The 15,001-nt window shown below is 34.8% G+C and overlaps 2 protein-coding genes across 5 annotated transcripts in view; one reads left to right on the top strand and one right to left on the bottom strand.

The window, feature by feature from the left end:
• Positions 1-921, top strand: part of LOC107676251 (HD domain-containing protein 2-like) — a 3,226-nt gene extending 2,305 nt beyond the window's left edge. The window contains exon 6 of the mRNA XM_016470768.1: positions 438-921. Within this exon, the coding sequence (XP_016326254.1) occupies positions 438-574 (137 nt within the window). The 3' untranslated portion in view covers positions 575-921. The remainder of the gene's footprint in view (positions 1-437) is intronic.
• A 111-nt stretch (positions 922-1,032) lies between these two features.
• The window catches only part of LOC107676250 (tumor protein D53-like), an 18,964-nt gene continuing 4,995 nt past the window's right edge, over positions 1,033-15,001 (bottom strand). Inside the window, exons 4-10 of one of the 4 annotated variants that reach the window (XM_016470764.1) lie at positions 12,469-12,584; positions 11,027-11,175; positions 6,473-6,574; positions 4,056-4,070; positions 2,670-2,708; positions 2,274-2,334; positions 1,034-2,111 (exon numbers count right to left, since the gene is read on the bottom strand). In XM_016470764.1, coding sequence (XP_016326250.1) covers positions 1,995-2,111; positions 2,274-2,334; positions 2,670-2,708; positions 4,056-4,070; positions 6,473-6,574; positions 11,027-11,175; positions 12,469-12,584 — 599 coding nt within the window. In that variant the 3' untranslated portion in view covers positions 1,034-1,994. Of the gene's footprint in view, positions 2,112-2,273; positions 2,335-2,669; positions 2,709-4,055; positions 4,071-6,472; positions 6,575-11,026; positions 11,176-12,468; positions 12,585-15,001 lie in introns of all 4 variants that reach the window. The other 3 variants (XM_016470765.1, XM_016470766.1, XM_016470767.1) reach the window with 3 other exon arrangements.

Genomic DNA, 15,001 nt, shown 5'->3' with positions numbered 1-15,001 from the left:
ATATTTATTATGTATATATAAATATACACACATGCATGTATATATCTCAGAAAAATATGTTCTTTTTATATATTAAATATAGTTATTAATAATATAAATTATATAAATGTAAATATTTTCAAAATATATACTGTATGTGTGTGTATTTATATAAACATAAATATACACAGAACACACACATATATTATGCAAACGAAAACTTTTATTTTGGATGCGATTAATCGTTTGACAGCACTAGTTTAAAGTTAAAACACCTTAATGATGGTTTTGTTTCTTACAAACACCGGTTTAATCATTTAATTTTGGGGTGAACTATTCCTTTAATTATTTGCATATATTTGAAAATGCAGTTTTCAAAGCTTACAAATAATGATTCGGTTAAATAGCTTTATATTTTGCCTGTTATGTCACAGATGTATTTTCTCCTCTGATCACAGGGAGGTTCCATCATCCGGAGGTGTTGGGTCTGGTGAAGAGTTTGAACGAGGAGAGAGCTCGACACATCGCTGCCAAAGAAGATAATGATACAGAGAAGACTACTGACACAAACCCTCACACCCTAGCTACACCATGATCTCAGTTCCTGTCAGGCTATGAAGCTACCTCCACACATCTGTACACAAGAGTGTTTATTTTGTCCTGATTAGCTGTGTTTTATTCTAATCTTATTTAATTGCACAGAAGCATGGTTTGCAGTTGTTTGACTTTTGTGTCCTGTTTGTTTGAATGCTCTGCAGGACACAGTTTGTTTCCACGGTTGCAATTTTGATAAAAATGCAGTCTTTTTATTTAAACCACATTGAAATGTGACTGTTTTTTAAATGTTCAGAAGCTGTTTTTCGTTCTATTTGTATTTTGATCAGCATTTACTGCCTTCCAGTAACTGATGTTTCAATAAAAATAATATTTTTTATCAATTGAAACCGACTTTACTTTGTTGAACGCATGAAAACGGAATGGAAATGTAAACACAACTCATTCTGCAATAATTATAACAACTTTCAAAATACGTTTGTACTGTATACACATTCAGTTCTGTGAAATTTTGAGTTACAACAGTGCTAGTTTTCCAAGTGGAAAGCATTAAGCAGAAGCTACACATTTTTTTGCAAAGACTTTGCCACGCTTTACCCTTTTACTGACAAAGGAACAGTAAAATTAATGTTCATTTTATGGTTTCTGATTACGGTTCAGTTCACCTTAATTTCATGACTGATGAGCCGGGACTTTGACTTTGCAAAAAAAAAAAACCGTTTAATGACTAACAATATTAATGAACAGCAGCTCAACACTGAGTATGAATTTGAAGAAATATTTCGGCTATAAAATCTTAAAACAACACCTGACTTCATTGTCAATGTTAAATATGTAAAGCTGCAACAAATTTCACACAAATGTATGAAGTAAAGAAAAAAACCAGGATATAATAATGCTATACATTTTTGGTCAGTGACAATTATCATTACCAATACATTACAATTTACATCAGGCAATCAGATAAGCTAATAAACTGCAATAAAATGCTCTAAATCCTCATTCTTTAATTTGCTGTTTGCATCTGTTATCAACAAACATGTGCTCTAGTTAGCAGGAATAGGAGCATTAACACATTTATTACAGGAAAACAAAGTCTAACATCTATTTTGTTGAACATTCTTTCAAGTACTTCTTTTAGGATTGCATACGCAGCCAATATTTTTGGTCCTGGAAATGTATCATGCTTTGTTACAGTTAAACAATGTTGAGTTAGTATAAATAATAAAGTAACGCAGGACTACACCAAAGACAATATCCTCGAAAAATATACATATTTTGAAAAGAACTTAAAGAATAAACAGGCTCCACTTGGTTGTTTTCCTCCCATGCACAGATAATCCACCAACACGCATCTGAAAGGCATGTATTACCGTGTTTTGGGCCCCTGGTGCAGTTTTCACTGTGGTCTCCAAACCACTAGGGGTCATCAGAGTTCCACTGGTAGACCATTGAAACCCTTAGCGCTCACTGTTCTCCGTCACATTATTAGTAGGGGTGCCTTGGGCGCTGGCTTGGGCCGCTGAAGACAGGACCTCTTCAAAATTGCCCGCACCTCCTGTTCCTCCAACCTTTGACTGCTCACAACACAAAACTCTCATGACATTGGATAGTATGTTGACATTCAGGATAGTGAAGATGAAAATTCCTAATGATAAGCTGATCAATTATTAACAGCACTGAACACGCTACAGTTTGCTTGTTTGACCACTAATAAGGTCATTGTATGTCAGGCTTACCTTAATGTTTGAAACCGTGCTTTCGACTTTCTCCTCAAAGGACTTGAAACTAGGCGAGTTCCTGTAAAATAAAAATAGTTTAGTTTTATTTACCTAATCTAGACCGTAAACCTCAACTGGTTCGTTCAACTGCAGTCCTAATATCCTCTCTAGGTTGTTTTAGTGTAATGAAGGTGCATGCAAGATGTTACATGCAAGAATTACCATTATTAACAGTTTTTTAAATGTTTATACATCTGACACACCAACACTCAACCTGTAGTGTACTATTTTATATATGCATATGTGCTATATAATGTCACATGCATTTTTGTTGTTCGCCTTTGACGTTTTAAAATGTTTTTTTAAATGCAATAATAGAACAAACATGCAAAGCAAACTGTCACACACATTTACCTCATTGTAGGCATGCTCATTGAATGCCGTATAGAATAGCTGTCCCATGAAAGCATGGCCAAGCAAGAGAGAGGTTCGATCATTATCATGGACAAACAAATATTTAATACATTGCAAATAGGACACATATAAACATTGCTAATAATTATATGTAAGTGTAGCATGCAGCAGTATGTTTCACTACTACACCAACACAACCAAACATTTGGATTGGTAAGATTCTAAATGTTTTGAAAGAAATCTCTTATGCTCACCAAGGCTGCATTTGATCAAAATAGCAAAACTATTAAAATTGTATAATATTATTACAAATCAAAATAACTGTTTTCTATTTGAATACATTTTAAAATGTAATTTATTTCTGTGATGCAAAGCTGAATTTTTTAGTAGCCATTACTCCAGTCTTCAGTGTCACATGATCCTTCAGAAATCATTCTATTTCTAATATGCTGATTTGGTGCTCAAAAACATTTAATAATTATCCATGTTGACAGATGTGCTGCTTAATATTTTTTGTGGAAACAGCATTATTTTTTTTTTTCAAAAGAGCAGCATTTACATTCATAGAAATCTATTGTAACTAATGTCCTTACTGTCACTTTTGATGCAATGCTTCTTTGTAAAATAAAACTACTAACTTCTTTCTAAACATAAGACCTGACCTCAAATTTAGAATGGTACTGTACAAGCTGGTGACTTTCCAATGGACAACACAGTACAGAACTGTGATCATTTTGCACTTCCTGTTTTCTATGCATAGTGAGAACTAAACTGCATACCTGATAAAAATAAATAAATACACGGCTATTCAAAGTAGGTGGGATAAGGAGGTTTTTGCTATTTCTCTCATAAACTATATATCAAAACAAGAGTATTACATGCATTATTTGTCAACACATAAATAGTTCAATGAAAAGCAACACATGCTGAAACCAGTTATCTATTAAACAGATGCATGTAGTCAATGTGGGAGACAGAGAAATGATTGTTACTTTGGATTTGCGAACTCAACATGGATTTGAAAATGTATTGCTGATAAAAAAACAACAACCAAAAACAAAAATAAGACCTGCTTATAATGCTACAACACAGTCTGAGATATTGAACCATTTCAGACCTCATATTATCTAATGAATTTATGGCTCCGCACAGTTGTTTTTTTTTTCTCAGAATCAATGTAAGACAGACACTCATTGAAATTGTATTGAAATATTCATATTAGCTGCTCAGATACTTGAACACCCTTTCACACCCATATTGATTATTTATGGAAACACTGTGTCTGAGTAAGTCAGATTTAGTTTCAGCACCGTCACTGTTCTCATGTATCAGGCAGATGCTAAAAGCTACTGCTAATCTCGGAGATCTATAAACACAATATCTTACCCAAGAGAATATGACCTTTGGTGTGCATCAGAGACAGGGAAAGAACATTATACATAATTTTTTTGCTGACAGATTATAGGCCACACAACAAAATTCCAGTCATATGAGCCTCAAAACATATTTGAGGACATATACAATTCATGCAGTTATCAAGTTAAGAACAACACTATCGGTAGAACTTTCACTCGCATAAAACCATAACAATAAATCAGACTTATTTCAAACCATGCAACTGATTTTTAATGATTTAAAAAAAAATATGTAATAAATTCTTTTAGAATTGTAATACAGTGGTCACAAAAACTGTTTGGACACTTAAATGGAAATATAAAAAAATATTAAACCAAATGGTGCTTGACCTTTTTTAGACCTAACTTTTATCCAAGTGGTGTTAAGTTTATTTTTTAGTAGATTTAGTCTGAATTTAGTTTCCCTCAAGTTAACACTACAAACACTTACTGTCTTCATTGTAAACAATTGTTCTGTCACATGAAACTTTGTGAAATGAGCTTTAAAAGTGTGCATCTAATGCAATAGCTTTCACAAATTTTTAAGTGTGACTTACTTAAGAGTAAGTGTCTTTACTATTTAGGGCCACTGTATACTGGCAGTTAAAGTTGCTAATGAACTTTAACCATTTCCAATAATTGCCAATTTAGGCCTGACGCAACAGGCTGAACACAGCACTCAGCACACACAGAGAGAAACTGTGCAGAAGTTATAAGAATATTTATCAACATTTCAACAAAAATGTGAATTTTGACTCTTTTTGAAGTATTGATGAACTCCTGAAAAGCAAAAAACATTCTTTTCCATATTAACTCCATATATAGTATGGACTGTAATCATGCAATATGCTGCTATAGCTATAATCCAATAAGCATGCAAAGCTAAACATTGATTTTTGGAAGTTCACTGCAAACATGAGGTAGAAAACCCCCAAGCACATGCAGAGAGATGGTGTCACACATTGGCAACCAAACACACATACCTCCTAGGATACAGTATCTGAAGGCCAATCATGCTGAAGTAAAATAAGGTAATGAGGTTTTGGATCTACAGAAATGTCCAATTACAGTAAAATCAACACTATATTGCTAAAGCAAATGCGGGAGCGAGTGGCAAATTAGAACTGGGCATCATGCAATGATTTTGATCATTCTTTATAATTAATTGATGAATAAAACATTGTCTTACAAACACACAAACGCACAACATAATGTGTATCCTATAACACCCCTGCAAATTCGATTGCATCATGTAAATTATATATTTTGTCACTTATCAATCTATACTTTTGACCTTTTTCCCAGTAAAAAAATTATATATATATATATTATTATTATACATTTGTAAACAATTAGTTATTAGAAAAATGGAAAAAATATAGTGGAAAAATCTAAAATACACTACACTTCATATTTTAACAACAATCAAAATAATGTATTTTCTTTTATAAATATATTGTTATATATTTCTACGGGGGAAAAAAGGAGGAAAATCTTTTTTTTTTGTTTTTTTTTTGCAGTGTTTAGGACTTCCATCTGTATAGTAAGTATAACCATTATTAATTATAACAAACTGTCAACAGTCAACCCTTATCACCCTGCTGTAGATGTGGACACTTCTCTCTTACTATTCTTCTAAACTGAATGCATCTATTGTCAAAGAGTGTCTCAACCATGCAGGAGCCAGTGAAGAGGAGCTGGTAAATTCTTTATGCCATCACAAGCTCTTGTTTTTATGCCAGCTGGACATGCCCCAATCTGGCCCACTGAAAGCTGCTTAAATGAGGCTTACGTAACACAAACATGCCACTCAAACAGACTGGCCAAAGTAAATGCCTCAAGACCACTGCCATTTCACTGTGCAACAATCACAGCGTGTGTACTATGCATTTGTGGGAGATTCCTGCAGAAAGAGGCAGAGGAGGAAGTGACATTGTACCTCATATCACCGAACTTCCTAAATTTTTTTTTTTTTTTTTTTTTTTTGCAGTGTTTAGGACTTCCATCTGTATAGTAAGTATAACCATTATTAATTATAACAAACTGTCAACAGTCAACCCTTATCACCCTGCTGTAGATGTGGACACTTCTCTCTTACTATTCTTCTAAACTGAATGCATCTATTGTCAAAGAGTGTCTCAACCATGCAGGAGCCAGTGAAGAGGAGCTGGTAAATTCTTTATGCCATCACAAGCTCTTGTTTTTATGCCAGCTGGACATGCCCCAATCTGGCCCACTGAAAGCTGCTTAAATGAGGCTTACGTAACACAAACATGCCACTCAAACAGACTGGCCAAAGTAAATGCCTCAAGACCACTGCCATTTCACTGTGCAACAATCACAGCGTGTGTACTATGCATTTGTGGGAGATTCCTGCAGAAAGAGGCAGAGGAGGAAGTGACATTGTACCTCATATCACCGAACTTCCTGGTGATGGCATTGCCCAGGTTACTGAAGGCCACTGAGGTCCGCTGTCCTGCCGTGCTCAGGGTCTCAGACGTCTTTTTGTATCTGGCAGAACAGTACAAAACCAGATACTCTTACTCAGATATTCCTATCATAGATAAAATATTTCTCATAAATATAAAATTTGCACACAAACATACTTTTTTTTTATTTTTTTTTATTTACACAGTTTAAAACATATTCCATAGCAGAAATGACCCTGGACTTACGAACCCCTGGGGGTTCACAAGGGTACTGCAGGGGATTAGCGTCGCGAGTTGATTGAAAGCTAATAATTAAACCAAATGTAAAATTTAAATAAATATATGTGGCTGCACAACTAAATAAAACTGAAAAGGCAATATAGCTTAGTGTGATTATCAAATCAAAGGCTACGATTGTGCGATGTGCATATTTGCATAATTTCTGTGCATAAAAGTTTACAGTGTTTCACCAGTATTCTGCCAAAATAAAAGCTTTAGGATATGAAAATATGAAAGTGAAGAATTTAATACATTTAATACATAAATATGAGTACTGTTACTTGCAGTGTAAAATAGAATTTGCAAAAAATGTATGATATATAAATTATTATAAGTGTCATTTTTTATTTTACAGGACAACTGTAATTTAAAACAGTAATTCATCATATAATTTTTTATACATTAAAAAGAGGTAAAACAATATAACACCACCACCACCACCAAAAAGCCATATATACAGGCAGCACTATATATAAACAATTTGATAATAAACAATGTACTAAAAAAAGATTCAACTTTTAATTTTAATTGCCTGTCATGTGGCCACAGAGAACTATGAAAATGAAAATGTGTCATTATTATTATTATTTTTTTAAATATTAACTTCAAATATTAAAATCTCAAAGGGTTCTTCAAGAAAATATTTTCTAAGGAGTTCGACAAAAAAGTTTGGGAACCTTGATGTAACTCTTTAGTGCATCTTAGAATACATTAAACATGACATTTAAATATTAGACATGTCAGTTCCCAAAGGAGACCGAAGAACGAGAACAAACTTAGAACATGTACAGGCAAAGAACAAAAAGGTGCCTTTTCGGAATTGTAGACAGGAAGAACTTCACTTCAGTTTTTTCTGTGATCTCGTACAAAACAGGAAGAAATGCTGCTTTAATCCAGAGAATACAATAAGACAGTCTACAAAGGGAACACTACAGCCACAATGCTATTGATACTCTACAGAAATAACAATCAGACATTTAGATAAATGTATATGCTTAAATATAGGTTTGTATTGTATAAAAATGATTTCCTACTCTTTGTTTTTTTCCTAAATGTTATTAGGTCTGTTGGATGACAACAAGTCAACTGAAGTCACTTTTTGAACCCAAGAGCTCTACATTCCTCAGAACAAAACTCCCATATTTAATAACATTTTACACACACAGTATCCAAACCTGGCACATTCTGATCAGTCGAAAGTCTACAAACAACATTGGTGTGTTCCTCACACAAAGCAATAGTATGACTTTAGAAAACCTGGAATATACTGTAGTCTGAGATTCATCCCTCTTTATTGTATGGAAAATGCAACATGAACATAGCGAACATCTTTTATGATAGAAAGTCTTAAAGGAGTCATATGATGCGATTTCAAGTTTTCCTTTCTCTTTGGAGTGTTACAAGCTCTTGGTGCATAAAGAAGATCTGTAAAGTTGCAAAGACTAAAGTCTCAAATCCAAAGAGATATTCTTTATATAAGTTAAGAGTCAACCACGCCTACCTAAAACGGCTCATTCTCACATGCCCCCACATATCTACGTCACTATGTGGAAATATTAGCATAATGCTGCCCAAATGTGCACGCAAAGAAAGGAAGGCGTGGTTTCAGGAACAGCAGTAGTGTTGATGCAGCCATGTCAGGGAGGCGCTGTGTGATTCAGTGTGAAAGCAAAAGCACTTTATTTGGCCTTCCGGAAGTAGATGCAATTAGGAATCATTGGTTAAGATTTATTTACAACAGAACAGCACAACCCAGATGTTCGAATATGTGCAATGCATTTTATGGACGAATCATAGCACGTCAGCTGTCTTAACCGTGGCTTGTGTACTGCATCATCACTGTGTCTGTCACGCGACTCTGTTGCCCTTTCGGGCTTGAACTGATGGTAAAACTAACGACATTATTAACTGTCTTGATATTTACTTTGAAAGCTGAAGCTTGCGATTATGGTAAGGGGCGTTACATTTCCGATGCGTGCTTGTGGTGTTCGGCCAATCACAATGCACTGGGTCAGCTGGCCAATCAGAGCAGACTGCGCTTGTCAAAGGAGGGGGCTTTGTTGAAAATGACGTATTTGAGAGCGGCGGGGCATAGAGGACCTACAATAATGTACAGTTTTTGAAAAATAATGTGTTTTTTGAACATTAAAGCATGTCAACATATTCTGTTACACCAAATACACAAAATAATGATCTTTAAAATAGCATCATATGACCCCTTTAAAGGTTTGAACTGACATAAAGGTGAGTAAATCATGACAGGGAGTTCATTTTTAGGTGAACAGGTTCTTTAAGTTGTATCATGCTAAAAGTCACATTTCACAGTGTGAGGTGAATCACATTGTGAAATTACATGCTTTGTATAACAGCACATCTAGACTGACCCGAGACCAGTCTAAGAGATGGAAATCTAGTCCTTTGATGGGAGTATGTGCAGAGACACTCGGGCTAATGCAGGAATCATCCATATCGGTCAGCAGACGCCATCAAACCGCTTTGTCCCTCTCAGCCCACAACCTCCTCACCATAGCAACTGCGACATGAGAAGGACTATTCATCTGAGACGCTAGTTACCATGTCACTGTAGTAACTGAATAACTAGGTGAACATGGGATATAAACAAAGTCAGACAGACTTATTACAGATTTAATTTTCAAAAAAGAACTCTTGTGAAATCAGTTCACCACAGGTACTGTAACAAGAATGACAACCAACTAAGAACCATTTTACATTGGCGTAATAAAAAAACATATCACTCTAGGGTTTGAAAATACCAAATACTCTTTATTAAAACACTAAGAAGAAAACAATAAAGGCATAAATCGTAGACTTAAAGGAACAATTCACCCAAAAATGAGGATGACGTCTATATTTACTCACCGATAAAGTCATTCCAAACCTGTTTTCTGTTATTTATCCAACAAAAAAGTAACATTTAACATGGTGCTTCTGCATTTGCTAATTTGGTACAGCAGAATTACTGCATTTTCTTCTTTTGATTAATTGTTCCTTCTTGTATTATTGTAATTTGTAAGTTGCTTTCGGTAAAAGCATCTGCTAGATGAATAAATGTTCTTCTGTTAGAATAAATTCACATAATCATTGCTTATAAATGCTTTCTGTTCATCAAGCTTGTAATCTGTGTATTCGTCTGTGTTATTCCTGAGGGTAGTGATAGTAAACATGCACAACAACATTATTATGAGACTTCATGAGTCATAAAGAGACATGATATAAAGTAAGTCTTTACTTGCCTTTCATTGACAATAATAGCTCAATTGTCTGTTGAGTGTGTGCGTATAAAGAGAAAGAGAGATGTGCAGCAACCCTTGTTGCAATGACGTTATTATCGTGCAAATGGGTTGTGTGTCTCAGAAAGTAATTGTTTGTCTGGGTGAATGTGAACTGAGGCAGATATGGATCACACTGGGATGGCAATAACCTAAATACACATCGACAGAAGGAAACACCACTATTAATTCTCAAGAAGGAAGCTGGCTAATAAACAACCGGTCAATGTAAATATTGTTCTTTTTGATGCAAAGTACTAGATTTTAATAAGAAAACAATAATATTGCATGAGATATATATTGTTAAATCACTATTGCTCATACTCTTTGTGCTACAGACAAGGACATGTCAACTCAGTGTTATTTTAGTATCACAGTATTTATATAATATTATACTTTTTTTATTAACATTTAGAATTATCTTTTGTTTTATATTTTCAGTTTTCATTTTAATTATTAGTACGTTTGTTATGTGCTTTGTACTTTTTATTAGTATTTTTTAATTAAACTATTTAGGTTTCATTTTTTTCAATTTTAGTTCAATTGTAGTTTTTATTAGTTAGTACTTTTAGTTGCAACATTTCTAATTTTTGCTTTAAGTTTTCTATCTAATATTTGTTATTTTATTTCAGTTTCATTTTAATTAACAAAAATGTTTTGGTTTTAACATTAATAACTCAACTACACAAATATATACATTCAGAAATATATAAAAAATTATTTGGCTGCATCTGAACTAAACTACTTGTTAAGCAAAAACTGTACCACTAAACTAACTCATCTAACACACGTATAGAACTACTAGGTTGTTAAAAAGTGATTTTGTCCCATTTTGGTCATGCCTTTTATCCAAGTGAGCAAGGACCACCAGTGTTGTCTTTTTCAAAAAGGTGCATGATGCATCTGATATCATAAGCCAGACTGAAATATGACATAAATCACGAGGTTTAGCAAAGGCTACTTACGCTGTGCTGGTCTGCATGTCGTACCAGCTCTTGGAGAAGTTCTGTCGCAGTTCATTCATGGGTGTGATCCCTATTTTCTGTTTCAGCTCCAAGTGACGGTTTTCTTTGGAGGCCAGGACTTGTTTCAAAGTAGTGATTTCTTCTTCTAACTGACAGGGAAAATAAGTCAAGGTTGGGGGCTGAAGCTTAAAGGAACATGCCACTATTTTTGAAAATAGGCTCATTTTCCAACTCCTCTAGAGTTAAACAGTTGAGTTTTACCGTTTTCGAATCCATTCAGCCGATCTCCGGGTCTGGCGGTAGCACTTTTAGCTGCAGCTTAGCATAGATCATTGAATCTGATTAGAGCGTTAGCATCTCACTCAAAAATGACCAAAGAGTTTCGATATTTTTCCTATTTAAAACTTGACTCTTCTGTAGTTACATCATGTACTAAGACCGACGCAATGATAATACGCAGTGCCTGAAAATAGTCCCCAGCTAGGTAACTTCCAATAAGCCTATTATGCGCTGCGTAATATCACTGCGCCTGCTGCACCCATGGTACGGCAGCAAAATTCCTTGATTATTACACCAGAATGAGAGTATAGTTCCTAGCCATATCGGCCTAAAAAATCGCAACTTTTCATTTTCCGTCGGTCTTAGTACACGATGTAACTACAGAAGAGTCAAGTTTTAAATAATAAAATATCGAAACTCTTTGGTCAATTTTGAGCAAGATGCTAACGGTCTAATCAGATTCAATGATCTATGCTAAGCTGCAGCTAAAAGTGCTACCGCCAGACCCGGAGATCGGCTGAATGGATTCGAAAACGGTAAAACTCAACTGTTTAACTCTAGGGGAGTTGGAAAATGAGCCTATTTTCAAAAATAGTGGCGTGTTCCTTTAACAACAGGTAATTCAGTTCTGATATGAAGTCTCCACTCTTTTCTTTCTGTCTCATATACAAACTGTCTTACAGTTAACATCGGCCTTACATGGAGATCCACGGGGGATAAAGTAGCCCAAGTAAAAATGGGAAAGCTTTGGTCACATGATTTTCAATCATGCGTGTAGATGAGATAATGCAGACCATTTGTGTGGCAACAGCTCAGTATATTTCAGGAAATACAGTACAGTAGACTGGATCGTATTTTAATACTAATTGCTTTAATATGACTTAAATCACCTTACTATAGTTTTACACTACTGCATGTCATTTTTAACTCTCATAACAGATAGAAATACTGTAGCTTCTAAAGTGAACAGTGGCACATTTTCACTTTTTAAAAGTGAGTCACAACATGCAAAGAAGGAAAATGCAGACAGATCTGCAGGATTTACATAACATGCACTATTTCTGCTTGAGCTTTGAAGCCTTGGGGTTCAGAGACTAACATAGTTTCTAAAGAACCAACCTGCCCATTTTCCTGGTCTAGCACTAAAACACTGGAGAAAATACCTTAATCAGTTCATTCTCCATTTCCTCTCGCTCCTCTTCTGTGACAGTGTTGTTGAGATCCACCTCTGACACCATATCCTCGTCCACTTCCTTTAGAGGCTCTTTGTCCAATAAACCTGGAAATAAATGTACAAAAATAGCAGAACAATGAAAGTTATTGTTAACATGTCTCAATCAAATGGACAAATCTTTGAGCACACATTCTTGCGCAGATTTGATTTCACAGACATAACTTGTGTTAAGTCAATCCACTGTTGCTAATAGAATGATAAAACCTTAGAACCATTTAGTCCAAAAGTTTCTGAGTCCCAAAAAACTCATTAAAACACAGGACAAGGGTATAATTTATATACAAAAAAGGAATAGTTTACCCAAAAATTAATTCTACATTTATTTATATATTCAGAAATCATTCTAATATGCTGATGGTGCTCAAGAAACATTTATTTTTATTCTCAACATTGAAAATAGTTGATAACATAGCTATTTTTAGGAAAACTAAACCATGCTGTTTGCACTGTACAGAAACGACCCTTCAGTCAGTCTGAAAAGCCTTTAAACACATTTAACCATCACCTCAACTGTGCAATTATCCTGCCTCACCTCAGAATGAATGTGTATTTGCAGTTATAATGAAAGGTTGTACCAAAAAAAACTGAAAACACCTTAAAATTTGCACTAGAGCCAGAGATTCATGACATATAACTGAGCTTTACATGTTTTCTTTAAGATCACATTAAAGTAAAAAAAAAATTGGTCAACTGATTTACAAACATGATGGCATTTTTACAAGCAATATGGCAGCATGTTTTGAGGCAACATAAGGCTGATTTCAGTCTAAAGCACCTCATAATAGACATGCAGAGACTAGAGACCAAAACAACAGTATTTTGAGGCTTTAACCTGAACTTACGTAAAGAGTAGAGGACATGAAAGTAGAAATATGGTTTAATTACCACACCTATCACTGAAACCTCAACCCAGTTCCCCAAAATCCCAGTTTCAACTGCAGAATCACCCACTCAGTACATCATGTTTTAGTTTCATTTCATTGCAATACATGTCTGACATGACTTACATAAATCAATATTTTAGAGCATTCATCCAAGAGTGAAATTATATTGAAATGACAGCATATACTATGCGTAACGTGAATGCACAAAACAACTCAGACCCCTTTAGAATTGGACTCAAATGTCAAAACACCCTGTTCCCTTTCAGTCGGTCACTCTCAACGTCACGTCGGATGACCGACGAATTGGGATCTCGCTTAGAGAGACCAATCTACTTCCGAGTGTAAACTAAACGAGCCAATGCACATTGGCATGCGATTATTGCATCATATATTGCATAAGTAGGCAGCAGATGCAGCGCATATTCAGCTTTTCGCATGCCAATGTGCATTGGCTCGTTTAGTTTACACTCGAAGTAGATTGGTCTCTCTAAGCGAGATCCCAATTCATCGGTCATCCGACGTGACGGCTCCGTTCCCTCCTTCAGGGAACGAGGGTTACCATACGTAACCAAGACGTTACTTTTATAATGAATTTACTCAGAAACTTAATGTGCTTCGGAAACATTATGCTGGAGGTCAAAAACACTCTTGATTAAAGTGAAAGAAAAACTAAATCCTACAATGGCTAGAAAATTAAAGCTCATATGATGAAGCACTAATGCATTTGATATGGCTCCAGTACTGTGAGTAAATGTTAAGGTTGTTTTTGTCCACAGGGAAACAAGAGTCACATCTCAGAGATCTGGTCAGTCATTACACGAGAAACTGATTAGTGTCCTGTGGCATGAAACGCATGATACACTTTTAGTGGCTAATGTAATCAGCAGGTAGAAGAGCAGAGCTGGACGGTCTAAGCAAAGGAAAGCAATGAGATCTCAGATTCATCATTTACACCACACACAACAGCTTGTACAGAAGGTCAGATCTATCTGTTTACAACTAAAGCAAGATGGTGCATTGGTAGCTTGAGGACATTAACATGATCAAATCAGACTATGTACAGTATGTTATGCATTTACAGTTTTCTTAATCTTAGTCTTTCAACTATGTATATTTGCTATTTGCACATAACCCATTTGTATTTCATTTTGAAGCAATAAAATAGTGCACATATATAAATATAGGCCTGCAGATTTCACACAGTTATTTAACACAATTCACTATAAAACATGCATCATCAATGTTTTATAAAAGAACAACACAATTTACATGTTATATGGCCCAACAATTACAAATTTCGATTTTCTAAACATATGTGATTAATTGTGAATTTATTTTTATATTATTATTCGTGAATTTTATAAACCATGAATTAATCAGCATATCAACATTTTTTAAACTAGTTTTTAAGTGTTTTATTTTGGTGACAGCCTTACTTTGGACAAACCTTGACTGTTTCAGCTTTGGTCTAGATATTTAAATGTCAATATGATAGAAAAAGTTTCCAACATAGAGCATGAACATGTCCTGTGTGGCTGACATTTGAAATATGAAAATAATCAATGTCCACAAAATCAC

This window comes from Sinocyclocheilus anshuiensis, unplaced genomic scaffold (genome assembly GCF_001515605.1).
Source record: "Sinocyclocheilus anshuiensis isolate Anshui unplaced genomic scaffold, SAMN03320099.WGS_v1.1 scaffold2322, whole genome shotgun sequence".
Taxonomy (NCBI): Eukaryota; Metazoa; Chordata; class Actinopteri; order Cypriniformes; family Cyprinidae; genus Sinocyclocheilus; species Sinocyclocheilus anshuiensis.
The sequence above is the reverse complement of the archived record's forward strand: the minus strand, read 5'-3'. Positions and strand labels throughout refer to the sequence as shown.